This window comes from Micropterus salmoides, unplaced genomic scaffold (genome assembly GCF_014851395.1).
Source record: "Micropterus salmoides isolate LMB-PRFRI ecotype aquatic unplaced genomic scaffold, ASM1485139v1 Ms_hic_scaffold_6, whole genome shotgun sequence".
Taxonomy (NCBI): Eukaryota; Metazoa; Chordata; class Actinopteri; order Centrarchiformes; family Centrarchidae; genus Micropterus; species Micropterus salmoides.
This window is the reverse complement of record NW_024044348.1, coordinates 36196233-36223989: the sequence shown is the minus strand read 5'-3', so window position 1 is coordinate 36223989 and position 27757 is coordinate 36196233. Positions and strand designations below refer to the sequence as shown.

Here is a 27757-nt window from a genome sequence, read left to right as displayed (position 1 = left end):
TCGGTCCGCGTCACCTGACCCGAAGTCCAAGTCACGTGATTGATATTCCATCCTCGCCATTTTGCAATGTGGGAGAGAGGGAGGCCACTTTTTATGACTAACGGATAAAACATAGCAGTTTTATGTGTTGAGGACAAAGAGCCCCGAGCCTTTCCGTGTCAGTGAGTATATGTTTATTAAAATACAGCCACGCATTTCCTCGTCACTCATTTACCGAAAAGATCATTAAAATGCCCTTGTAACGTTACATGCATGTGTGTAACTGCTAGCACTGTGTGAGACTCGTGTGTCTGTCTGTCTGTCTGTCTGTCTGTGTGTGTGTGTCTGTGTGTGTGTGTGTCTGAGTCTGAATAGCTGGCAGCTAACTGTGAAGCTAACTGTGTGTGTCCTGCTGCTTTTTACTCCAGTTTCTTCTTCACGTTAAAGTGTATTTAGTGTCGTAGCAGCGCCAGCATGTCAGCTAAGTTAACATTAGCCTGTAGATTCGGCAAGTGGTTATCCGATGTTTGAGTATGAGTTGGGAGGCTGTGTTCAACTTCATTCTAAAGGTAGTGAATATTTTTAGATCTTGACGTAGCAAGTTCTCATCTGAGACTAGTTAATACACACGATGGTGGTGCTGAAGCTAATCTGAGCACAGTCACATTAAACTTCAGGAAACTATCAAATGCACTACAGAAAGCCTAGACTTTGTCTTTGAAAGTGACAAAGTTATTTGACCATGAGTTGTTTATTTGGCAGATTTACATTTATTGAGTAAGACAGTGATTGTCCATGATTGTTGAATTATTCTTGGATTCAGTGTTAATAACATTTTGTGAGTGTCGGTGTAGCTTCACTCCACAGATTTCAGAGTTGAGCTGGATAACAGCAAGTAATTGTTGAACGTGGCAACTCTTCTCCAAATGTGTATCCTCCTGTTTTGATATAGTCATACAGAAGTGGGAGAAAGAGGAAGGTGAATTGTGGTCTGAAAGTGATTAAAGAGGGAAGTGTTGGATTTGCAGAGATGAAAGGAATAAAACCACATGAGTTGTGACCATTTCCCTCCAGCTTGGTTTGTAAACACATGCACATGGTGCACACTTTTGCCTCTCTATTGACCAGCAGTGGCAGGGCTTTTTGTGAATGAGGTAAGCATTCACACTTATCATTTGGACTACTTCCATTTTAGTCTAAATAGCCAGTCCCCTCACTAGAACCTCTGTAAATACTGGGGCACAAAGTGTCAGTCTGGTCAGTTATTTATTTCTTTTTGGCTGAAGAACAAACATTCAACCGATTTCTTGAGGGAGACGACATGTCTTTATGGAAATGTGACTGATAGAACCAGTGGTCGCTGTTAGGCACTTCACTTGCTTTTGCTCAGTTTCACTGTGCAAAACTTTCAATGTGAACAGCCAGATGGACGTGTTACATTCTTACATTGTAACACAACACACTGTGCCTACATACATAGTGCAAAACAGTAAATCACATACTCAATCCCCAGAATACAAACATACACTCACTGGCCGCTTTATCAGATACACCTTGCCAGTACCGGGTTGGACTCCCTTTTGCCTTGAGAACTGCCTTAATTCTTTGTGGCATACTTTCAACAGGGTGTGTTTTAACATTCTATTGACATCATAGCATCACGCAGTTGCTGCAGATTTGTCGGCTGCACATCCATGACTCGAATCTCCCATTCCATCACATCCCAAAGGTGCTCTATGGGATTAAGATCTGGTGACTGTGGAGGCCACTGGAGTTCAGTGAACTCATTGTCATGTTTAAGAAACCAGTTTGAGATGATTTGAGGTTTGATACATGGTGCATTATCCTGCTGGAAGGAGCCATCAGAAGATGGTACACTGTGGTCATGAAGGGATGGACATGGTCAGCAACACTCAGGTAGGCTGTTGTGTTTAAACAATGCTCAGTTGGTACTAAGGGGCCCAAAGTCTGCAACGAAAATATCCCCCACACCATTACACCACTACCACCAGCCTGAACTGTTGATACAAGGCAGGATGGATCCATGCTTTCATGTTGTTTACGCCAAATTCTGACCCTACCATCTGAATGTCGCAGCTGAAATCAAGACTCATCAGACCGGGCAACGTTTTTCCAATCTTCTATTTATATCCAATTTTGGTGAGCCTGTGAGAATTGTAGCCTCAGTTTCTTGTTCTTAGCTGAGGGGAGGGGCACCCGGTGTGGTCTTCTGCTGCTGTAGCCCATCTGCTTCAAGGTTCGACATGTTGTGTGTTGTGTTCAGAGTTGGTATTCTGCACACCTTGGTTGTAAAAAGTGGTTATTTGAGTTACTGTTGCCTTTCTGTCATCTCAAACCAGTCTGCCCATTCTCCTCTGACATCAACAAGGCATTTTCGTCCACACAACTGCCGCTGACTGGATATTCTCTTTTTCGGACCATTCTCTGTGAACCCTAGAGATAGTCCCAGTAGAACAGCAGTTTCTGAAATACTCCACCAGCAACCATGCCACGTTCAATGTCACTTAAATCCCCTTTTCTTCCTCATTCTGATGCTCAGATTGAATTTCAGCAAGTTGTCTTGACCACATCTACATGCCTAAATGCATTGAGTTGCTGCCATGTGATTGGCTGTTTAGCTATTTGTGTTAACAAGCAATTGAACAGGTGTAGCTAATAAAGTGGCCGATGAGTATCAACCCAAGTTTCAATGCTTATTTCTAAGCACTGAGTTCTCTGAACAAGCAAGTTGTGTTTGCAACCTCTTCTCCTCATTTTAACATCATTACCTTGGTGGTCAGTACGGCATCATAAACAGTGTAAAACAGAACAAAAACTCAGTCACAATCATGTCAAGTATGAATGAATGATGTACTGCAGTGTTCTCTAGACCACATTATTTATATCACAGTAATGAAGCATATTCAAAAAATAACATGTAGGTTTCAAAAGTAACTTTTACTCTTTGTAACCTTGTGTAAATTGAGCCAAAGCTTTTGTAATGTACTGTAAATCACCACAAAAAATGTATTTACCACATACATAATTTCATTTTCTGGAATGTGAAGACTGCTTTTGTCAGATTTATATCTTTTGTTATATTATTATATACAGTATTTTAAAGAAAGAAAAAGAATATACTAGAAACTGTAGACAGATAATCTATACTGAGAGTGGTTCCCTAGATTTTACTCTTAAATAGTAGTGGGTGTTGTGCCTCTGAGAAAAAAATCATTAGTAAGCTCATGGCTGAGCAGGTAGACTGTCAGTGGTAATGCCACTCTTGTTATCCTACATTGAAAAAAAATTCAAATCGTTTGATTGTGTGTGAGTTTAAGTGTCCAACGCTGTTTTACACGCACCCCGACATTCTGCGGGGGCATTTACATATTGTATTACAACAATATCTGTATCCAGATTATTGGTAACCAGCCAGTTTACACACTAACTTCTTTTTTCCCCTGCTGTCTGCCAGGTCATGGAGGAGATCAGCAATGTAGCTGTACTCATCACACATTCCTCCACAGCCTCCTCTTCCTCCCCCACTCCATCAGCACTGGGCTCCCTCTCTCAAACCCAAACCCAGCAAGCGATAGTGGAGGACACCTCCCAGAGTCTTCAGCAGAAACAAGCTGCTGACTCTCTCATCCAGGTCATTGAGAAACTCAGCAAAATTGTGGAGAAGCAGCCCCAGCGCCGCAGCACCTTGGTGGGACAGAAAAGAGCACTCCAACAGGCCTCTTTTGCTGGGGGAGGAGGAGGTGAGGAGGGGACGGGGGCCAGCAGAGGAGGCCCTCTCTATAAGAAAATTAAGAGGAACAGTAAGGGGCAGGAGAGCGCAGAGGAAGTGAGATTAGGTGGCAGCACGGCTGATGGCGCTCTTTCCTCACCTGTGTCAGGTGACAGTAACAACAACATCACCTCTGTGGTAATGGAGGTACCCGGCAACCCCAACAGCGGCCAACACAAGCGGACAGTGACGTGCTATCAGTGCAGCCTGTGCCCATATGTCTCCCAAACGCTGCCTCTGCTGAAAGAGCACCTGAAGCAACACAATGAGCAAAACACTGACCTCATCCTCATGTGCTCCAAGTGTCGCTTTACCTCCAGAGACCAGGGGCAGCTGGAGGCACATGTCAGGCTGCACTTCGACAACGGTGGAAACCTGAAGAAGAATTCCACTCTGTCGGATGCTTGTAGTGAAGTCATGGAAGAGGTTGTAAGACAGCAGGATGGGGACTGGACTGGGAGCAGCGGCAGTAGAGGAACAGAGGTGATCAAGAGCTCAGTGGAAGGTTCCAAGGAGCTACCACAGAAGACAAAATGGTATAGCTATGAAGAGTATGGATTGTACCGCTGCCTGATCTGCAGCTATGTGTGCAGCCAGCAGCGAATGCTCAAGACCCATGCCTGGAAGCACGCAGGCCTGGTCGACTGCTCTTACCCCATCTTCGAGGATGAAGATGGGGCTTCCGCAAGGAGAGAGGCACAGGCTGCAGCTAACACTGCCGCAACCAGAGAGGAAGTAGTTGTTCTGTCTCCAGTTCTTCAAGATAAAAGTCTGCAAAAGCTGCCCACTGCCTTCAAGCTGCAGCTGTATGCTGCTCCATTGGCTGTTGAGAACAAACAGGATGTGAATCATCCGGTTTCTCATCTCAGTCTAAGTCCAAAAGCAGCAGAGGAAGAGCAGGAAAGTGTGTACCCTATCAAAGACCTGACCTCCGAGGAGCCCATGGTGGAGGTGCAGGTGACGACGGAGGCGGAGTCTGAGGTGGAGATTGATAGTCACCATGACAGCACCTCTGTCACAGACAGCTTACTGTCATCAGCTCAGAAGATTATCAACAGCAGTCCCAACAGTGCCGGCCATATCAACGTGATCGTAGAACGCCTGCCTTCAGCTGAGGATTCAGTCATGGCGACTAATCCACTTCTTCTCAGCACAGACGTGGACAGGGACAAGATCCTGCTGGATGCAGAGGAGGAAGAGCGTGACCATGTGGGTACTACGAAGGAGGAGTTGGTCCCTGGCTGCAGTGCGGGAAGCACAACTGACAGCCAGCTAGTAGGAGCTGATATCCAATCATCTGTCGCTATAAGTAGCGACCCTCCACGGGATGAAAACATTCCCCCATCTGGTCGCAAGAGGACACATTCTGAGTCTCTCCGTCTGCACTCTCTGGCTGCTGAGGCCCTGGTAGCTATGCCTATGAGGACCCCCGAGCTCTCCACCTCCAAAGTAACACTGAAGACCAGTACAGCCCAGGCACAGAGCCCAAACACGGGCGAGAAACTCGTAGAGGTGGCTACAGCTGGACAGAAGGCTTCTGATGTAGCGACAACTGCAGCTCTGTTGGATTTGGAGCTTCATAGCAAGGACAGAGAGGAAGATTTGGGGTCCCTGGGCCTTGGGGAGGAAGACGAGGAGGGCCCTTCCACTAAAGCCGGCATCAGCCTGTCACTGCTCACCGTCATTGAAAGACTCAGAGAGCGCTCGGACCAGAATGCGTCAGATGAGGATATCTTGAAGGAGCTTCAGGACAACGCGCAGTTCCAAAACGGAGCCGTGGCCGGTGTGGTCGCAGGAAACGGCGCTGGGAGTTACATGTGTAGCATCCCAGGAATGGACGGGTTGGTCGCCTCTCCTGATGGCGGTCTGGTGGACTACATCCCCGGCACTGAAAGGCCATACCGGTGCCGCCTTTGTCGCTACAGCAGCGGCAATAAGGGCTACATTAAGCAGCATCTACGGGTGCACAGGCAGAGGCAGCCGTATCAGTGTCCCATCTGTGAACACATTGCCTCAGACAGTAAGGACCTGGAGTGCCATATGATCCACCACTGCAAGACCAGGATGTACCAATGTAAGCTGTGCCCAAATGCCTTCCACTACAAGGTGAGGAGATGTCAGTGCGCACATGAAACATTTTAATCCTGGTATTTTCAGGGGTGGAAGTTGTTTTTTTTTGGGTTTTTTTTACTTGTATTTAAAAAAAGGGGGGGGGGGGGGAGTAGTTTGACTTAAGTTTATTGCAAAAATTGTACTACATTCAAAGACTCATACCCTTACAGAGTAAGAACAAAAGTCACATGAAAAAGTCATGATAAAGTGTGTAAGAATGGAACAAAGTAAGTGAGCCAAATCAGCAGAGAAGAAGCTGCTGCTGTGTCTGCGGCCACAGGAGGGCAGAGCTCCAGAGAGGTGTCACTGTGCACTCAGCTGGTGCTCTGGAGAAGACAATGAGAAGGACTTTGATAATAGTAATGTTGTTTTTAGTTTTTTCACCAATGTAAAGAGGTAATTTCTCAGTGAAAAACCATTCAGACATCTGGTTATTTTATCCAGGAAAGGTTTCCATCCAAATCAGTTTTTAGAAAATGTAATATGTTGTAATACACAGTGACATCGCAATATCTTACGTATTAGAGCTGCAGCGATTAGTCAAATGGACAGAACATTGATAAATTTGGTTATTTTCCAAGTTACAGTACCAAACATTCTCTAGTTCCACCTTCTCACATATGAGGATTTAATGCTTTTCTATTTCATAGCCTATATGACTCTTGGACATCTTTATGGCCATTTTTTTACTATTTTCTGACATTAAATGGACAAATGGATTAATTGAGAAATCGACAGATTAATCAGTAATATAGTAGATAACAATTAAATTACCTGTGTGGAGTGCTGGACCTTGAAAGTTGGCACTGCAGTGAAGGTTTGCTTTGGTTTGATGATACAGGCAAAGGAGAAAACTATTGATTCCACTCCTATTGTGGGACTCCAGTGCCGATTTGTAGCAGAGGTTATTCATCAAGTTCCTCATATTGTCCAACCAATTTGGGATATAGGCCAAGAAGGTTTATAATAATGAAGGTTAAAGGCTGGTCCACTACTTTGATATCTGCTCCAGAGATTGCATTAGTGAGTTATAGGGGGTGTTGAAATTAAACAGTGCATCACTGAAGATCACTGCAGGTCATGTCCAGTTGTTTTTGTAGAAATTATATTTTGTGTGTGTGTTTTCCTTCCGTAGAGTCAGTTAAGAAATCATGAAAGGGAGCACAGCAGTGACGTGGCAGCCCTCACAGCAGTCACTGAAACCGTGGCCATGGTGGAAGATGCAGAGCCAGTAACAGTTGAAGGTAAGATGTGTTTCTATGGCCTCATTATGTGAAAGCCCTGAGAGGCAGGTAAGAAATGAAACATTCCAGTGATTGTATTTTCTAAATCTGATCTAAATAATTATTCTCCAATACTTACGACAGGTGAAAGAAAAGAAAGTAATGTTGCATAACTTAATGCATAGGGGTGTAACGCTTCTCCAAATCCACGGTTCAGTTCATTTTTAACCACAATTCAAAACACAGGAGAGAAGAGACCTGCCTCTAAAAAATGGATCACCAGATTTGTTTTACTCACTTGCCACTTAGGGCTTCCGTAGTTTGGATAGGAAGATAGATGGATGTTTAAATGACTACCTGACACTCATCCTCCCTTATCAGAGCTTTCTCTCCACGCCACTGTTCTTTTGCTGCCACCATATGATTTTTGCCAGAGTTTTCAGAAAGTTGTGTATTTTCATTTGTCCTCCATTACAGAATGTGGTATGCAGAAGATGTATAAGTGCGATGTGTGTGACTACACCAGCTCTACATATGTTGGTGTGAGGAACCACCGGCGGATTCATAACTCTGACAAGCCTTATCGGTGAGTTGTAGAAATGCACCACTATCACTTAAATACAAATGCAAATACCACTCACTGACCAATTCGTATAATTAAGGTCCTGAATGATGTCTTGAAATGACTGAACTTAGGATTAAACTAAAGCCCTTTAAAGGTCTTACATGTTCTCGCAGCAACTCATAGCTAGGAGGAAATGTAGTGTAGAGTTCAGGAACATTTTGAATTTGTTAGTTACAGGAAACTTGATAGATGGGTTGATAGAATTGTGGTCCGTCTGCTGATCTCTGTGCTGTTCAGACTGCACGACTTGCTGTCTTGTAACGGGCGTCTTGAAGTTGTTGGCACACTACGTGACTGATCGGCAACAGGGAGTAACGCACATCACGAGCGGACCCGATGACTGGTCTCCAAACCACGTTTTGTCAAGATAACACATGTGAAAAAGGAGTGATTTATTATTAATATAAAGATGAACATTAAAAGACAAAGAATACAGGTGAAAGAATGGATTAGCATACGAGCCACGGCACCAGCTCCTGACTTAAAGTTCAGTTCAATTTGTGTCCATCTCAAATTTACACTGCACACAAAAATCCTTTTTTTCTGTCACTTGGAAGAAGCTCTGTGGAAGTTTTTATGGAGAAACATTCTTCAGATGTACAAGTTTCACCTGTAATGGATGAACAGATGTCAAGAAGCCGCCTCATGTCAACAGGTGGGACCTGGACCTGCCCAAACCCAGCAGTTTGTTAAAGAAACAACATAGAAGCAATTCACTGCAATTGGTTTCTAAGAGTGAATGGCATGACAGCATTCAAAGTTAAAACATACCAAAGTACAAAGTCCCAATTTCTTGTATTGTAAAGTACTGACAAACTACAGAGATTGACATACAAAACACATTTTAGCAACTAGATGTTGACTCCCTGAATGTTGTACATAGCCTTTTTTGAACTTCTATTCTCTTATTTTATTAGTACTTAGAATCTGTGTATTTTAATAACTAACTGAAATCAACCCTGAATCTGAGTCGTCCGTGCACCGCTGTTTTTAATCAAATTCTGGATCGGGTGCAGGAGAATTAAACTATCTAAGTTATTGAGTTACCATGTAAAAACCATGTAACGTTCATGAACACAATGCATAACTTACAAGTTTAAGTGCACATGTTTAATAAATTATTAAGTACATTTGTGAAAACTGTCCATGTCCTTGTTTAAATCATGTAATGTCTAATGTTCACCCTGGTGCCTTTTCAGCGCCAGTTGTTTGACTGACTGAGCAAACCTGAACTCCGTTTCAGTGGTGTTTAAAAACATGTTGCAGGTTATTGATCGCCTGATTTTCAATGAGGAAAAAGAAGATATTAAACATGCCATTATTTTTTTGTGATTAAATTGATCTTAATAGTAGGGGTTTGACAATATCCCACAAGATTGAATTGTGACAAGAATTCTCGTCGGGTAAAAAGCTGTCTCGTGAGACTCACACAAATTACATTTATCACACACTGTCAAGCTACATATTAATTTTCTCACGCAGTGAAATACAAATGTGTAAGTGATTAGATAGACTCACGGAGCTAGTCAACTCCGCCCAGTTGATGCCACTCCGGCGATAGTAATCAACCGCACCGCTCGCGCTGTGAGTCCAGACAGCTGTGACGAGTGGTGACATAGCTGGTAGAGTTTTGCAACATAAACATCTAAAAACTGAAGCGCAACCTTGCTCTGTTTGGGACTGTGAGCTGCACTGGAAGTTAATGTGTGTGGATTTGTGGTGAGATCAAAAGTTTTTCATTTACTTTCGGTTTCACGTGCAACATGCAGTCCCAAACTGCGTCGGTCAAACGGTCTAAAGGGGACAACGTTACTACCAGCAGATCAAAAACGTAATGCACAGCAGAGTATTGGGCAGGTAGGCCTCTCATCAAATGATGACGTTAGTCTGGTAATATTCTGCCTTTTTTCTGAACATGTCAGAGAACACAGGTATGTGGGGGAGATTCTGAATGTGCTAAAATTTTTGACCATGAGCAGAAAATCTGCTGAAACACAGGAGCTATTAAAGTCCAGGAGTTTATAACTGAATTAAAATTAATTCAATTCTCATTGAGGTGAAAAGGTGCCATAGTCACATTTAAAGATTTTACTTCCCCAAAGATACATAGAGGAGGGAAGACTAAATCATGACTCAACACGGATGATATTAAATAAGTTGATCTACAGGAGAAACAGATCTGAGAGCTGCACTGACTTAGATTCAGTTATAGTTAGGTTATAGATTGTGAATTGTCACCTGCCTCCTGAATTTTGTGTTTCTCTTTATATAACTAAAGTAAAAAATCACCATAAGCTGGTGCATAAAAAATAATCAGAATGCAGGAAATATAAATAAATATGCATATATTCAGTATTAAATATTTCTTTAAAAATAGTTTTAAAATCTTGTCTCGTCTAGTGGGTTAAGTACAGTTTATGGTCTCGTCGCACCACTACTTAATAGTAATAATGGTTTAAACAAATCATTTAAAATGTCATATGAGAAAGGTTCATATTTATTTTATTTAACAAAATCCTCAATCTTGGTCTCCAGGTGCTGTAGATATTATACAGTATATTCTACTTAGCATTGTGGGGTCATTTTGTTCTTTTATAGTATCCATGCTCAGGAAGTAGCGGCAGGAAAAGGAAAAGGAAAATAGCCAATTAATTTAGTCTCAATCTGACGGTTGCTTCTTGACGAGTACACACACAAACCACAAAATCAAGTTCTTTCATAAATGAAAGATTTATTAAAAGTTATTGAATACAGAGAAAACAATTAATGATTTAATGAAAACCAGTGTGTACCAGGTAAAGTATCAGACGATGGGAAGATGTCTTACTTTATGGAAACAGGAGACAGTGGAGGAACCTTAACATTATCAGTGAAATCACTTTAGTAATGCACCATTCAGCAGAGTGGTTTATGAGGAAGCTCCAGTGAAATACTTACGTCTAATCTGGAGTGAGACTCCTGACGCTAACTAGTTTTGGGAATTTGTGGCATCAACCTCAAATATCACAAGAAAAAAGGGAGAAGCAGGTAGATTGTCCTGCGTGGGCCATGCAATGTCCCACATGGCAGCCTTCTTGTAGAGCTCTCAGTAGCTCATTTCTGGGCACTATTGATTTCATGCAGCGACTCAGCTTGATCTCACAGTGCTGTAGCTGAACTGAATGTGCCACACACGTTTTATAGAAGCCTGGTAAAATCGCACATTCCTGTGATTTTGAATATCCTGTCTTCCCTTCGCCCCTGTGAGAGGGATGAAAAGAGGATGGGTGACAGGCAGCCCAGACCCACACACACATGCACTCAAATAAATTAATGATAAGACGATTAATCGAGCCGGGATATCTGGCATTTTGAGATGATCTACATCGGCCGATACCTGCTCTCACAAGGCCGATAAATAAAAAATGGGACTGATGTCGGCATTCCCCCTTGTAAGTTTTGGGATGGAGGTGAAAACATTATAAACCCTATTTTTCCTCAGTCACCATTGTCTTTTTTTAAACATTAACATGTTTCCCCCATCCTTAAATGAAAGCAAATATATCGTTTGACGATAAAAAAGTCTGTTGTTTACAATTATGCTCTATTTATTTCATTATGTCGCAAATTCCACTCTTGACCATAATATTTTTGCTAAGTTAGTTTGGATCTGTTGAATATCCAACATAACTGTTGGAAATTCCAACAGTATCTCATGATATTTCATTGAATTTACAAAAAATATGCATCATTATTGGGACATGAATTGACCTATATCGGGAGATTTTAGTCAATACCGCACAACCCTAGCAAATCCATCCATCCTCAACCGCTTATCCTGCGTACATCGTCGCGGGGGGGCTGTAGCCAATCCCAGCTTACATCGGGCGAAAGGTGGGGTGCACCCTGGACAGGTCACCAGTCCATTGCGGGGCCACACACAGACAAACAACCACTACACTAGCAAATCTAATCTAGTAAATTGTGAGACTATACTACTAATTTTAGAAATGACATGCCATTTAGCTGTAATGGCAGCACATTCATAAACCAGACACCAATCTCTATTTTTGGAGACTGATTGCATATTTATCTGTTACAAACTGGATGTCAACATTACCATAAGAGACGGCTTTAGAATATAAGCTTCTGCAATTCTTTATTTTTTCCAACATAAAACTGGGAAAACTTTTAATATGTGGTAAAAATGTTGTGAGCACTAGGTTTAAGTCAACATAATATTTATTAGAGTTCAGTTCCTTTTCAGTGTTTCCGTTGTGTCCTGTCTGGTAGTGTTTACTGGTCAGTAAATATTACATTTTCAGTTTTCACCTCCTGTTTCAGACAGAGTGACCTAACCAAACGGATGCCACACACTGAGGTCTTTATGTGCTGGTTCCCATGCCGGTGACTGACTTTTAAGATCGGCATGAGCTGTACTACTTGGAAAGGTCCATTAGATGGCAGTACATGCGCAGTAATGCTGGGCCACTGTGTAGGCACAGTTCTCACACAGTCCTCACTGCCCCCCCCCCCCCCACACACACACACACACACTCTGTATTAGCACTCATCCTTTATGTGAACACAAAGCTGCCGTGAGGTGTGAACACATACAGGTTTTTCTGTCAGCTTTCATAACAGTATGCTGTCGCCTGTGCTCTAAGGTCAAATGTACACAACACACAAACATAGCAGGATTTCTTTCTGCTCTTAGAAAAGGTCATAGAATCTAATTGCTGTTTCTAGCCAGAATGGTCAGTCTCCTTGTGAGCCAATGGTATGAGGACAAAAGTAGAGTTCGGAAATATAGCATCAATACTCCCAACAAGCACATTCTGAAAATTCAAACTTGGGCAGTAAATCAAGTCTCATGGCTGAAAGTCACTCAGTGATATGTACACAGAATGTGGAAGTGCTGCTGTTAGTGTGTGTACATACTTGTTGTGCCATCGACCGCGTGCTTTCACAGGCACAGATGACTTTATACTTTTAAAGGACATGTTGACATGTAAAGATCCTCTTTTTTTGCCTTTGCACATGAAGTGAGTGGATCAAACTTGACATTGGGGTCTAGTTATATGGTAATAAAGGCCTACACATTTACAACATAGTAATGGTAAAAGAAACATTTCAATCTGAATGGGATGTCAGATCTGGTGCAGTGTGGCCTGTAGGTGTTAGGACCATATTACAGTTTGTGATGTTTTGGCTCCAGCACATCGGGTCTGGAATTGCTGAAAGACTGAAACTGTTTTACTCCCAGTGCGGGTGTAAACACCTTCAAAATAAAGCTGAAGGTTAGCACTTCACCCTCATAGTCATTCGTGGTGAAAGGAGAGAGAGTTGGTTACATCAGAGCCAAAGTAGCTCATTTTAAAATTGATTTAACCCTTTCTTCTCCTTCTCCTGCTTCTTCTTCTGCTGCTGCTGATCCGATCCAAAACTCAAACCCATAGAATGATCCGGACCGTGACTTTTGTGATCTGTTGTACCCCTAATAGTCATTGTTTAATTTCAGATTGTGCTATTGTGCTGGAGTACAGAGCCATCGTGAATAAAAATGTGTCCAAGTCTTTGCAGACTGCACTGTATTTACAAGTAGTAAAAACATTTTGCCACATCATGTACAGCCTCTCTAGTCTATGACAGTGTACTACCAAAAAATGTGCTCCAGTGTTTCAAATTCGACCACCAGCTGTGAGAAGCATGTAAAGGTACACAGCCTCCCGCTAAAACAGGGCTGAACATTGTTTTAAAAAAAAATATCTAAGTGTGATTCTTTTTTTTTGACTGATATTGCAGTTGCGATGTTATTATTTTATGAATTTTGATACTAGACGGAATAATAATTTTTACATAATCTCACTTTTTCCCATCTGAAGTTTTCATGTTGTGCCCAAGTCAGGAAAAATTTAAAGAGCTTTACTTTTCAGTGATTCTGTCATTTTTAATATCATGGATAATGTTATTGACCATTCTCATGGTGTGTTTAATGTTGGAATATATGGAATTGTCCTTATGTTCTGGACTATTAATATTTCATTAATGTGTTATTCTCAAGAAATCCAGTGTGTGATTGAAAAGCAATATGCTTTAATGCTTTAATATATTTTCCAGCTATCACACCACAGGCTTAAACGTACATGCAGTATATTTGTTGTGATAGCGTAGCATAGATTTCTCCCACGGAGTTGTTGTAGTAACTGTTATGGTAGAAGATAAAATATATAATTTGACCCAAAACATTCAGGGGAAGGGGACAGAACATGTATAAAAAGCTACTTTATAAAAAGCTAATTACAATAAAATAGAATGTATTTAAATGTTTTATTTAAAAGTATTCCACAATCCCATTTGGTGTGAAATAAAAGTATCTAAACAATTACTCTGTATTGAAACAATGTGCTGTAAGACTCTTAGAAGAAGTTTTTTTTATATATATATAAATGTCTTGTCTTTGGTTGGTCAAGTCTGACTTTTTAATATTTTGGCCTCAGTAAACCTCACATTATAAAGTGCAACTCTTTGTTTGGTCTGTTTCTTTTATTTTAATGCAGTGGAAATGGCCATGAGTTGAGTGTAGCCTCTGTCTGCAGACCTTGTACGGTATTTGCCTCTAAGCAACTAAAAAGCGAGTTTCATCTTCCAACCCCAACAGCCAAAGTGCAACCAAGTAAAAAACACTGTGATTTATTCCTTTTCTTAAAGTGGCCATTTCCTCTCTGTTTTGCTGTAAATCCCTTATCTCCCTTCAGGCTACAAGTGTAAAGAAGCAACACGATGACCTCAAAGAGCAGCTTGTTAAACCAGCCGCTCTATCTCCATGTTCTCTCATATCTCGTCTCTCCTCTCTCCATCTGCCAGGTGTTGCAGCTGTGATTTTGCCACCACCAACATGAACAGTTTAAAGAGCCACATGAGGAGGCACCCTCAGGAGCACCAGGCCGTGCAGCTGCTAGAGCAGTACAGGTGAGAAATATCAAACACGCATCCACTGCACAGAGAGGGATGATGAGAATGACCTCTGGTCCGCTGAGGTGAGAATAAAGAGCTATACCTGGCAAAAACAAGCTGGGTTTATCAGAGTCTGTGTGGCTCTGAACCTGTGTGTGATTACATGTGTGCTCTCTCATGGTGCCAAGAGCCTGGAGACATGAGAAATGGGCTTCTGATTGCAAGGTTAGTGGTTGGTGGGTGGAGAAAGTGAAGGGGCGTGAATACTCAGTCCTCCTCTAAAATGTTAAATATCTGCAACCCTAAGTGAGCCACTGATTGCTGATTACTACTTCACTGAATGCTTGTGCTGTATTAAACTGTCATCAGTACCTGCACAGCTGGAATGCCCAACATCTCTATACAGCAGAAGTAGCACAGACAATGCAGTTAATTTTCTGTTAAAGGGGCACTGAAGTTGGTTATTACTGTACTTTTTTGGTGGGGGGGATGAGAGAGATTTTTAAGAAGAGTGGTCAATATGGAAGCAGCAGAGGATGAGAGATGCTTTTAGTCAATTTCACATCTGTAACTCGGTTTATTTGGTCCGGACCTAGCAAAAGCAGTGACTGCGTGACATTTGGATGGAGCGCAGAGCAGATATTTTTTTTTAAATGTTGGAACATTATGGGATCTCCTGCACAGGAACCACTCAAATGTAATTTTGGCTGCTCAGTCCTTTTGGGTGGAGGCTAGTGTTTAAGCTCAAAACATTTTTGGGAGCGAGCGGTGAGCAAAGTGAAAGGTGCTGGGTGAAATCTGGACATGCTCTGTGAGCGACGGTTGGAAATTCTCACTGCTCCGTTCCTCTCACATGCTGACTTTTTACAAAAGGACTCAAGTAATTCACTGGACAGTCATCCAACCTCATCAGCTCTACATGGACCCACATAAAGAACACTGACGTAAGGGTCTGTTTTCCTTCTACTGCGAATGCGTGGAAGTGGTGATGCATGCGCAGTATAAGTATAATCAGTTGGGAAAACGCTTTTTAAACCTTATTTTGGGGCAAAGTTGTCGAACCTTGAAACAGCTGCCCGGAGAAGTTGGCAACATGGCTGCCGAGTAGCATGACTTGCCTATAAGGACTTTGCTGACACTGAGTCATGCTACACTGTACTGAATCTAAAGTGTTTGTGTATGCTCTAGTGAAAACAAAACAGTTCACTGAGAAATAACAGAGATACAGTTGGCCTAGGTCATGAATAATAATGAAAAAAGTAGAAAGATTTTTTCCCCTGTAGTATTTAGCGGCAGGGTGATAAGGTAAAGGTACTTTATTTGTTACATACACATACATGTAGCAAAGTTCATTCTCTGCATTTAACCCATCCCTGAAGGGAGAAGTGGGCAGCCATGTACAGCGGCCGGGCAACAACTCCAGATTGAATTCAAAGTCTGGTCAAACGGCACTGACTGGAGAATCTAGCTAACATGTTTTTGATGGTGGGGGGACACCATGCAAATGCTCGGTATTTGTATAGCGCCTTTCTAGTCTTTCCGACCACTCAAAGCGCTTTTACTCTACATCTGCATTCACCAGTCATACACATTCATACACTGGCGCAAAAGCCACCAGGGGCAATTCGGGGTTCAGTATCTTGCCCAAGGACACTTCGACACGCAAACAGGGGGATTAAACTGCCGACCTTCTAAATTAACAGCCAACCCGCTCTACCTCCTGAGCCGTAGCCGCCCCGTCATGGAGTTCGAACCCGGGAGCTTCTTGCTGTGAGGCCATAGTGCTATCCAGTAGGCCACCGTGCTGCCGGTAGTTGCTGTGTGGTCTTTGTGTTTCACTCACATATGTATTACACAAGCTTTTAGTTCCTTTTCACTTTCTGATGTATCAGAGGAAATCCCCGCACCACACATGCTGACGCGTGTGTGAACCTGAATTCATTGCCAGCCTTGTCTCTTTGTGGTGACTGATTGTCCTTAAAGTTAAATTTCTGACTCTTTGAGCATTCAAGTGATTAGGCATGAAGCAAATACAAAGATGGAAGCACGCAAAGTGAACTGGATGAGCATCATTTTTAAGTGCATGCATGCTTTGGATTTCTAAGCACACTCTGATGCTGTGTTAAACATCAAACCGCCTGTCCAAAAGTGTTGTTTGTCGAGTAGCGTCAAGAAGCAGCTATGTCTGGGCAGCTGGTACATCCAGACTAAACGGGTCTAATCAGATGTTAAAGACAATGAAAACTAAGCATGCTTTTTAAAGTGGGCAAAATCCCTTGCCAGGATTTTGGATTCTGCTGTGTGATCACACACCAGCCTGAAGCAATATTTTAAATATGCATGTCAGCACTAGCAGGTTGAGAACTTGATTTTCTGTTCATCTTATAACAACATGGGTTGTTTTATGAGTTACCTGATCTTGTCCAGTTGGCTATCATGGCTGAAGTGTGCTCAGGTTCTCACCCTAAATCATATCTGCAACTTGAAGCATTTTAATTGTCGATAAAGACATGATCTATAATTCTTGTCATTTTGACAAATGACTTCACCAGTATGCTTTAAATCCTATTTCCTCTCTCCACTCTTGGTCTCTCTCTCATGAGCGCAGTGTACCCTGTGGAGTCTTGAGTCGGGATGAATCCTCTTGATAGTTATTAGGAGGAGGATTGGTAGAACCTCACTATGCACATTACATCAACCTTGACTTGATCCGCTCTCACTCTGTTGGTGCTTATCTTCTCTCCTTTGTTTCTCTTCTCTTGTCTTTCCCCTTTTCTCTTGCAGGTGCTCTTTATGCGGCTATGTATGCAGTCATCCGCCATCACTTAAATCCCACATGTGGAAGCATGCCGGAGATCAGAATTACAACTATGAGCAAGTTAATAAAGCCATTAACGAGGCCATTTCCCAGAGCAGCCGGTAAGTACAGTGCTATCTGTGCTTTCAGTTTCTTTCAGGTGTCATTTCTGTACAATACTGTTCTGTGTAAATGTGCATATCTACAGTATAATTCCACTGGCATACTGGAAAACTCTTTGTAATATTTACAATCTAACTACAAGGGCTTCAGTGGTCTTAAAGGGGCTATATGTAAGTTTTTGATTGTAATCAATCAAATTATATTTTGCCTTATTATCAATGGGCTCAAAGCTCTCTTAGAAATGAAGCATGCCTATTTTCTCTGTTGCTTGCATCAGACACTATTCTGCTGTTAATGTGAGGTCTCCGGGTCAGATTCAGCCCTGTGCGCGAGCCTCTCTCACACTACAGCGGCAACACGACAGCTAACGACATGCAGTCTAACACCATAAAACAACTGGCTCACAGCAAAACACAGGCTCCACGTAAGGATACGGAAGGAAGGTTTATGTGCTGAAGCCCATCAGACCAAACAGGTTCCGATGATGTCGAGTAAGAACAAAGTGAGCATTAGTAAAGCTGGAGAAACACAGAGAAAGTCACATTAGCTTGCCGGCTAACGCCGAGCAGTTGCTAATGTTATCCGGTGCAGAGATATATCGCTTTCCACCTTACTTCACCAACTGACGCCACCCATGTTACTACCCTGTGTACCACAGACGTTATGTCAAAGTGTCACAGCCTGCAAGAAATGATGTAACGGTAAAAAGCAAATGTGGAACGATTTGTTAACTATCCTATAGTGATGCAGCCAGCTAACGCTACATTAGCTCGGACCTGCCGCTGTTTGCTTTGTAACGTTCAATTTACATTTATTGCCTTTTACCAATAATCAGGTCCACCTCTCGGTCGCTGTAACTAACGTGACCCACATAATATACAACCCAGAGGAAGAGCCATCCACTGACAATTTACCTACAGTTATAAAGTGTGACACAAGTCATAATATTCAGCCCAGCTCACTACCCATTTCATTATGATCCAATACATGTAGCTGTGCTGACTTTGCTGAGCCTCTGGTGAAAGATAAACAGATAATAAAGACAGTTACTGAAAGCAGCAGGCGAGCTAACGATGTAGCAGTACATGTATAAGCTGATAAAACTATTACTGTAACGTTGCAGTAGGGGTTTACCCGAGTCTCCCTGCCTGTCTATAGCCGCTGTCACTCCGGGAGTATTGAGCCGATATGGGGCTCGCTGCGCTGAATGAAGTAATGTTACGGAGCCGGTGTTGAGTTGCCTCTGAGACGGGAACGTTGAAGTAACAGAGCCTGAGAAAAGTCTGGAGAAAAGCCACAGCCTGCAAGTATGGTGTTCCTGCTTTTATTGCAGGGTTTCTGTATGAAAGTGGTTGTGTTTCAGATTGTGCTCGCTCATGAGTTAAAGCGAGCACGCGTATGAGCACACGCCCGGTTTAATGTTACATGATGTTTCTTACTAGGGCTGAATGATTAATTGCATTTGTGATATTATCGCAATATAATAAAACAAGATGTTCTAATCGCAAAGGCTGCAATTACACTGGTCACATGAGACCCAATAGTAAAGCGGTCTGCAGACAAAGCAACTTCAACTTAACAGGTTACGCTGTACCTTCACTTGTTGTTTAATGCCCTTAAGCTTGGAAGAAGCCGACACTATAGAAACTTTAGTGTCACACATGGAATGAAAGTAACACCTGCCACCCGCGGGTAACTTGGTGGACAGGAAAAATGCACAACAGAAAGACACATGTACAGGCGCACGGGAAGACATTTTCACTTAGGGGTGCTGCAGAGTAGAAATGCGCGCATACAAAAGTTACGCAATTACAGTAATGTATTGCTTTTTGCTGTAATGAAGTTATATAACGCATTACTAAAAATAGATCGGTAATATTTTACCCTTTACAATCTCAGTAACGCACGTTACAACTCATTTAGTTAGTGCATTCAGCACTAACCTGCTGTATTTTATGTCATATAGTAACAATAGTTTTGTTTGTTTGCTCACTGGGATACAGAAAGATGGACTCTAAGGAGATTTGAACTGAGATAAGGAGGCATTAATTGGTGGTTTTGGTATTGAGCTCTTACTGTTTAACACACTGTGGTGAACTTAGTTTTTCTTGTGGTCTGTAGATAGGCCAATCTGATTATATTCTACCATTATTCAATGCCATGACTTGACACAAATTATCTTTGTCATATTATTAAAATTATTATTAAAATTTGATACTTCTTCTCCACCATTGCTCATAATAATAATTCATGCATCACCTAATTTAATCATAACACAGGCCTGACCCACAAGAAAGAAGGGTGTATGTTTAATCTATCTAATAGTGTGTTGGTCATTTTATACACTAATTTACTGCTTGTCCTTTTGAATAATACAGAAGGTAAAGAGCTTAAAAATGAATCGCATACTAAGTTTAACAGTGACAATGCACAATACATTTATTGCACCAGATATGACTGAAAGCCAATTTCTGTCCATAGTCCTTGGGGGAAAGGCCACCAGTTGACACAGATTGCAGTATGACAAAGTAAATAACACTTTGAAAACAAGGACATAATACATCAAGCAAGCTCTAAAACATGCCGTCTACGATAACGTTACAGTGACCTGCTGTTGTATGCCTCTAATACTACATGACTGTCTACAACGAGGACTTGCTTTGTCTGTCAGGAAGCTGTGTTAGATTCTTCAGCTCATGGTTATTTACATGTCCGCTCTGGTTTAATAATTTCCGACACGCTGACTAAAACTACAAACAAGCTCACAGATAGATTTAGAATACGTCAGAAACTATAGTTTAAAGGCTCAGTGACGTTATCGCTACTCCACTGATAAACATGGCATTAGCTTTGTGGCTAATTGATCATCGGGCAGCGTTAGCTGCTGTAATGTTTCGTGAAATTGTGATACCGTAAAACTTTGAATAATAGCCCAGGCTTTTATTTGCTAAAATCACTGAATTGACCCTGCCTTTATTTGGGACAGGCGTCCATATGGGACAGAACTTTAATTCTTTTTGCACAAAACTGAAACTACTATGAAACAGTTTCTTTATTTCAAACAGAATAATACTTGTTTAAAAATGATCAAATAATATCAAATACATGTCATTCATTTGATCTAGCTCCAACAGACGGCTTATGCGCTTTTATTTTGAAGGCATATTGATCATACCTTTAAACATTAATGTTTGTATTAACTAAATCTAAGCAGCTTAGAAACAGCTATAAAAACCAGACCAGGCGTTTAATGGAGGCAGGTGTTTATTTGTCAAAATGTGCTCCCACACCAGGCCAGTAAAGGAGGTAGGCGGCTATTTGGGACTCTGCTATTAATTGAAGTTTTACGGTATTTAGAAGTGCTGAACTAGGGACAAATGAGAGGACCGTTGGCTACAACTGCCACACTGTTTCAAAAATAAATCTACAATCACGTCTGGCTGCAGCGTAGCCTCCAACTCTCAACTGCTGTAACATTAAACATGCTGCGTTAGACTCCGGTCAGCTGATTGTTTTCTTCTGTGGTTTTTGTGATGAGGCAGTGTTGTTAACAGTAGAGCTGCAGCGCGCCCTCTGGTGAGCAAATTATGCAATACGCATGACATGAGTGAAGGATCCGACTCTCTGTTTTTTGTTTTTTTTTATAGTCATATATCCGCTGTTATAAACGGCTGATGCCGATTAAATGCAATTAGCTCATATCTGCCGGCCGATGTATCATTCGGGCTCTAAAACCTAGTTAACGTTTGGTGTAACTTCAGAATCCTATGGGTTGGTTGTTTTTTGCAACACCAGGCTCTTCCCAATTCATTCAGCCAGTACATTTTCTGATTTCAATAACTATGTACAATAAAAACAGGAAAGTCTGCGAAGACAGGCATTTAAACCAAGCAGGGCTTCCTGTGTGAAGGAAACAATCAATATGTGTACTCTATGTGGTTGTCTTGTCTTCTCTTGCTGTAATTATATAAACCTCCTTGCAGATCCTATCTTAACTGTTTTAGTAACCATTGTAAATAGGAAGTGTAATAACCCTAAGTCGATGTTCCTTTCCTAACTTAAGATAGGAACAGTGTATTACATAAACATCCTAACTCAAATACTCTCCTCACCTTAGGATAACCTTTTCTACCAGGTAATGTTAACTTGTTTAATCCATGTGGCTGGCTTTTTACCTTTATTTTAACAGGAAGTCTCATTGAGATCAAAAATCTCTTTTACAAGAAAGACCTGGCCAAGGTAGCAGCCATTCATAAACACAGCATATTAAAATGCTACATACAATAATATCTTTTATCTCCTGAGTTATTTCCCAAGTTGTTGCAAAAAAATGTGAAAACGTGTTAACATGTTTTGAAAGATACAGCGGGACACCAATAACTGCCTGCTGACGAATATACACTGCATCATAGGGATAATAAAATATCATCTAACAGATTTTTATGGGAAAAAAATAGTACAGGGGCAATTAGAAATATTCCTCAGTGAGCCAACACTGCAGAGTGAGATTTCCAACTCAGTCATTTAATCCTGCTCCCTCACTTGTTCTATTCTCCATCCTCTGTTTGCCTCAGAGCTCCCCAGAAGTTGTCTGCTGTGCTGGAGTCCGTGGCAGAGCGCCCTGCAGGGGCCCCGCACTCAAAAGACAAAGCAAAGGGCCTAGTGGAACCGCTGCCAACACTCTCATCAGCAACAACAGCAGCAGGTGGCCTGGCTGTGGATGGCTCAGGGGGCCTCCCTATACCCACCACAGACCCTTCACAGTGGCCTGGTGAATCCCCAAGTCCCCAGGGGAAGGACCCTGCACAGCTCCAGTCGCGCTCCCAGAGCCAGCCACGTACAGGCCAGGCCCCAGGCCCGGGCCCCGGCATGGAATACTGTGTGCTCTTGTTCTGCTGCTGTATCTGTGGTTTTGAGTCCACCAGTAAAGAGCGGCTGATGGAGCACATGAAGGAGCACGAGGGGGACATCATCAGCATCATTCTCAACAAGGAGCAACAGCAACCAGAAGCCCAGCCAGGCCTCCAAACAGCAGAGTGAGACCCGCCCTTCACGCCCTCTCTTTATATTAACACTGACCCTGAGGTCTTACAGTTATCTGCTTCCCACAAAAGTAGATGTTTCTTTACCTCAAGGTGATTGTGTCAGATGTTGAGCTACAACCATTTCACGTCTACTGTACCATAGTAGTTAAATGTCATTTCTCAGAATGTCGTGTGATTAGTTCGGCTGTGACAGCTACTGTCCAGTGCAGACTCCTTGAACAGGTGTAGAGAAAAATTATTAAATGGCTTTCTGAGTGGCATATCCTGTAAGCAATGTTAAAAACATAGAACAATGTTATAAGCTGTTAATATTTCTGTCAAATAATTTGACATTAAAGAGAGAGGGAAGTAGGGAAGTGATTTGTATTGCAAGGCACAAGCCTGAGCTCTAACCCAAGTTAGATTTTTCACTATACAGGGACAAGTTCATACCTCACAAAACCACACAATCCCTCACTAGAAATGGAGAAAAAAGATTCACATATTTTCCACTTTAATTGATATAGTGACCATAAGGCAGCTCTTTTATTGCTACTGTAATATTTAATGTATTTAATCCGACAAAGTTGAGGCTCTAGCCTAGTCAAGGAGGTACATGTGCAAACCCACCAATGCCTAAAGACATGTATCACAGCTTGAATATGATTTAATATTTATCCGTTTATTTTATGCATGTTAATTTCCGTAATTGCAATTTAAAGAGGCAATTGTTTATTATGTTTTGCTTATTTCCCCGTTTTTCTTTTGTATGAGTGACTGTAATTTTACTTGTTGGATCATTCATAAAGTAACGTCTTTATAGGACAAAGAAGTGGTTCTCACAGGAGGAGTGGAAGTTGACCAGAGCAAAGTAGAAAGTGGTCTAGGATTACTTTGATTGTAGTCTACCAGCCACAGAGGTATTGGTGCAGAGCATGTTGACAAAAGGAATGATGAAAAGGGAAGTTAGCCTAGGCAAGGCATTTATGTTAATTGCCTAGATATTTCAAAACAGGAATGTGTTGTATTGAACCAGAAACACCTTTCACTTGTGATTGTGGTGCTAGGCTCACTTTAAGAGTTGCCATTGAAGGTGATGTCTGTCTTTTTTTTTATAGCCCATGCAAATGAATTTATGTTGTGTGTGTGTGTGTGTGTGTGTGTGTGTGTGTGTATATAATAACATTTACTTGTTTACACTTACTCGTTTTGTCAGTGTTTTTAAAATACAAACCATCTAGTTTCAAAAGCAACTTGAAATGACTCGTGTCCCAGCTAACAAACATGCCTGAAATAAGAAGACATGGATGTAAAAATTAGATTTGGAAGGTGAGCCATGTGACGGGCTGGAAGCAAGAGTGTAATATAATTAATGCTGCCCTGATATGGAAAAACTTAACTCAGCACAGTGTAATGACGATAAAGCGGAAACTTCGATCTATGAAGCCTTCGTGTTTACAGTGATTGATTGTCTCGGGGTGTGGAAGTTACTTTTCATACAGAGTGAATGGCAGAAAAATTGAACCCCAATATCTCAAATGATGCTGACTATTAAAAAAAACACCTGGAAGAATGAATGTAAGGGAAGGAATTCTGGCATTGTCACCCAGATGCATTTTAGGAACAACAATCTTGCCCAAGAAACTCATCAAGATCCCATTAAAACATTTTAAATGAACAGAAAATGAAACCTGGATTGACGATGAGGATTATTCTTTTAAACATTCAGTGTCAGAGTCTCAGCCCATCTAATGTATCATGGAGTCCTGTCATGCAGAACACACAAATTCATCTGTATGCCACACCTTTCTTACATCAGCACAGACGGGGGCCGGGGAAATTAAGATAAAATGGAATATCCATAATTCATACCCCCCTTCTCCGCCTGACATAACAGCTTGAAATTGTGTCTGCACACGTGCGTAGCGTAGTGGATCAGCCAAAATTAAATCTCTATCTCAAAGACCTGTTACCTGGCCTGGAATTCTCATTATCAAAGCAGGTAATTATTGTCTGGTTTTTAATTTACAATTCTACGTGTCAGAATTAAGGAAGATGGTGACATGTCTATATATAAAAAAATAAAATAAAAGTGGGACTTCAGCGTCCCTCTTGTCGGATTAACTCGGCATGAATGTAAATGAGCAGTGAGACATAAAGACTGAACCGACCACAGACAGACCTCAGCCCTCCCCTTTCTGTCGTATCGGGATCTTCTATTAATCCTACAGCTTGTAATTATTCAATTCATGAATTCTGGTTAAAGGTTCCCTGTGGAGTTTTTGACCTCTAGCAGCACTAGAGAGCTGTTTTTGTATGAGTCATTCCCCAGTGGTCAGGCGATACACAATCCTTCCAGTGGTTTCACACTGTTCCACAGATCTGCAGGTGGCAGCAAGGACAGTGAAGAAGGAGACTTTAAGCTTCTAAACATCAATACTAACAACGCAAGCTTTGCTAATGAGGAAGGAACAACACATTCGTTAGAGCTCAAGGACACACACAGTGTGTTTTGGGGGGGAAACACTGAATGTAAACAGAATTTTTGTTTGTTTTCACAAAAACTCCACAGGGCACCTTTTTAAACTTGGATTTTAATTTCATTGTAAATTGAGGTCTGGTAACAGTGTACTCAACCGTTTCATTTGTGAGTAAGGCTGTCACTTGGAAAAAAGAGTTTCAACAAATTGATATTTAACACGTCATTTGCTCAAATAAATTTGATGACAACGCACAACCTAAATTATGTTGGAGAATTGATGTTCCGTTCATTCCTAGTGCCTCCGCTGCCTCAATCGTGCAAAATGTTAAAGAGGTCATATTATGCCTTTTGGCTTTCTCCCTTCCTTTATTGTGTAATAAATATATATAATTTTTTTGTACATGTAATATGTTTGCAAAGTGGAAAAGCCCAAAGTTCACTCCATAGCTAAAACAGAGCGTTCAACACACGGTGTGTTTTTTTGTTTGTTTGTTTGTTTTTTTATATATGAAACCATGTAAAGCTGTTCTGGTACAACCCCTAAAATAAAATAATGAACCTGAAAATGAGCATAATATGACCACGTTGACATTTTTGTGAAGCTGTTGCATTTTACAAAGTCAGAAAACAGTTTTACTTTTATCCACCCATTCTTCCATCTACATTCCTCACAATACTTCTCAGACGGTTTGGCGTCGAGATTATCCGTGCAGCACGGCTCACTAGTTTTCTCCATATTGCGTTAGCATAGAAAACAACAATATCAAAGGCTGGCCTACAAGCAGTCAGATGATCCCACAGGTTGGATGTGAAAACAAAGGTGAACAGCAAAATTGTTGTAAACATCCATCACCGTTTACATTTGGCACTGTAGGTTTTTAGCAAATTTTACTCAAACAAGCCATAAAAAGTGTATTTCTTGGGTACCATTTTAAGTGTGCGTTTAATACACATTTGGTGCGCTAGTGAGTATTAGTAGTACGTGTATGTGGGATTGACTACAGTGTAGTCAGTAAAGTAAACTCAGTGCTTGTGTTCATGGTAATATACAGGTATGTCATCCAGTTCAACAGTGTGGCTTAATGTGTTTTCAATAGTATTTGGAAAACAATGGAGGCCTATGGTGCAGAGGAATAGCATACATCAAACTTTGGATGCAAAGTCAATACTTTGTTGATTTTGGTCTTTTCATCATAGTTATTGAAAGTAAGTAGAAATATGTATAATCGACAATATCCCCAGACTTCCTTGGTGTGTACAGTTTTACCATAACCAGTAGAAATGGCTGCAAAAAGACAGCGTCCAAGTAGTAAGACACTTGCTGATCTCAATGACTGTACAGTATATGTGTTAATTGGGAATAACAGAATGTCTTCACTTTCAATTCGTGTTGTACAGCAAACCAAGCACTGCAGTGTTAGCTGAACCTGGAAAAATGAACTAGCTGTTGTATACCTTGGCCTTTTAAAGTGAGCTGTAATTATAAAATAGCTTGTGGTAATTTTTAAAGTAAAACGAAATCATTTCAGATATTTTTTTACATTTTTATCTTAATTGGTAGCAAGTCAAGGCAAAAAAAAATATTTTTTGGAAATACTGTAAAGTTCAGTTGACAGCTGGAAAATGCATCCTGGGTCATTCTTCTGGTGATAAATGCATATGGGTCATGTGGGATTTTGCAGGCAGTGATACATCCCATTTGGTGTCTCAAATTCCAAAAGTGTGTCAACACATGCAGCAGACACAGCAAGTATGAAAGGAAGTGTCTGTTTACCACTTTCAGAGCATACAAATTTTCTTGTTCACCACGGTTACATTTCCCTCCTTTCATTTTAATTCATACCATAGAACTATACATTTGTGCCATATTTGAAAGCAAAGCATTGTATTTTGTTTTAGTTTAATGTGCCTTTTAGTTCAATGTATTATTTGTCTTGAAAGTAGAATTTTGACCCCCCTGCCAAAACGTCGGTCAAATAGATCAGTGTTTTGATTCGTGCACAAAACAGACAGTCTTTGGTATTGAAGTTGAAGCAAAAATCTTGATTATTGTGACAATGATGGGTATCATCTGAACACCTCAGTGTGTTTTCCACAGAAGCAAATCCACATTTTCGTTTTATTAAGCAGTTTGGGAGACGGAGAAACAACAGCAAACCAAGAATGTGAAATAGCTCTTTCTTATAGTACTAGCTACGACCTAGTAATGAGCTCAAACACTTGGTACTGTATTTTTAAAGTGTAAATGTTGTAGATGAATACTGCAGAACCTTTAAAACTGAATTTTTAAAAAGATAAAAATCTATTTTTCAATGTTCTTGTAAAAAAACAACAACTAATAATTGAGACAAAAAATAAAGTTTTAGATTGAATTTTGGCTCTGATCTTATTTACTTCTAGTGTATTTGAGAGAACTGATGGTTTTAAGCTACACAGCTAAATGAGCTACGTGCATTTAAACCAAAGGAGGTGGAGAAGATAACATGTCTGTATGTATCTGTGTATTTCTGTTCTTATTCAATTTTGTAATGGAGGTTCAACATAGAATTGTGTCAGACAGCAGTGTGATGCTTGCTTTATGTTAATTTATTTTTAGAACATCATAGGCTTTATTATGTCACTACTTTGCCATGTATTTTTGGTAATAAAGACAGAAATAAATGACT

The 27757-nt window shown here is 41.1% G+C and overlaps 1 protein-coding gene across 3 annotated transcripts; it reads left to right on the top strand.

Annotated features, from left to right (window-relative positions):
- The first annotated feature begins 26 nt into the window (after window positions 1-26).
- On the top strand, window positions 27-27757 carry znf507 (zinc finger protein 507). Of its 3 annotated transcripts, XM_038701096.1 has the most exons (7): window positions 28-161; window positions 3455-5875; window positions 7017-7125; window positions 7582-7690; window positions 14576-14680; window positions 17450-17584; window positions 22160-27757. In XM_038701096.1, the coding sequence occupies exons 2-7, from the start codon at window positions 3458-3460 to the stop codon at window positions 22623-22625; spliced, it is 3342 nt and encodes a 1113-aa protein (XP_038557024.1). In that variant the 5' UTR covers window positions 28-161; window positions 3455-3457; the 3' UTR covers window positions 22626-27757. The 3 variants fall into 3 exon arrangements, with proteins under 3 accessions (XP_038557025.1, XP_038557024.1, XP_038557026.1); XM_038701097.1 differs by lacking the exons at window positions 14576-14680; window positions 17450-17584; window positions 22160-27757 and adding an exon at window positions 8287-8844 and having other exon boundaries at window positions 27-161; XM_038701098.1 differs by lacking the exons at window positions 14576-14680; window positions 17450-17584; window positions 22160-27757 and adding an exon at window positions 7967-8272.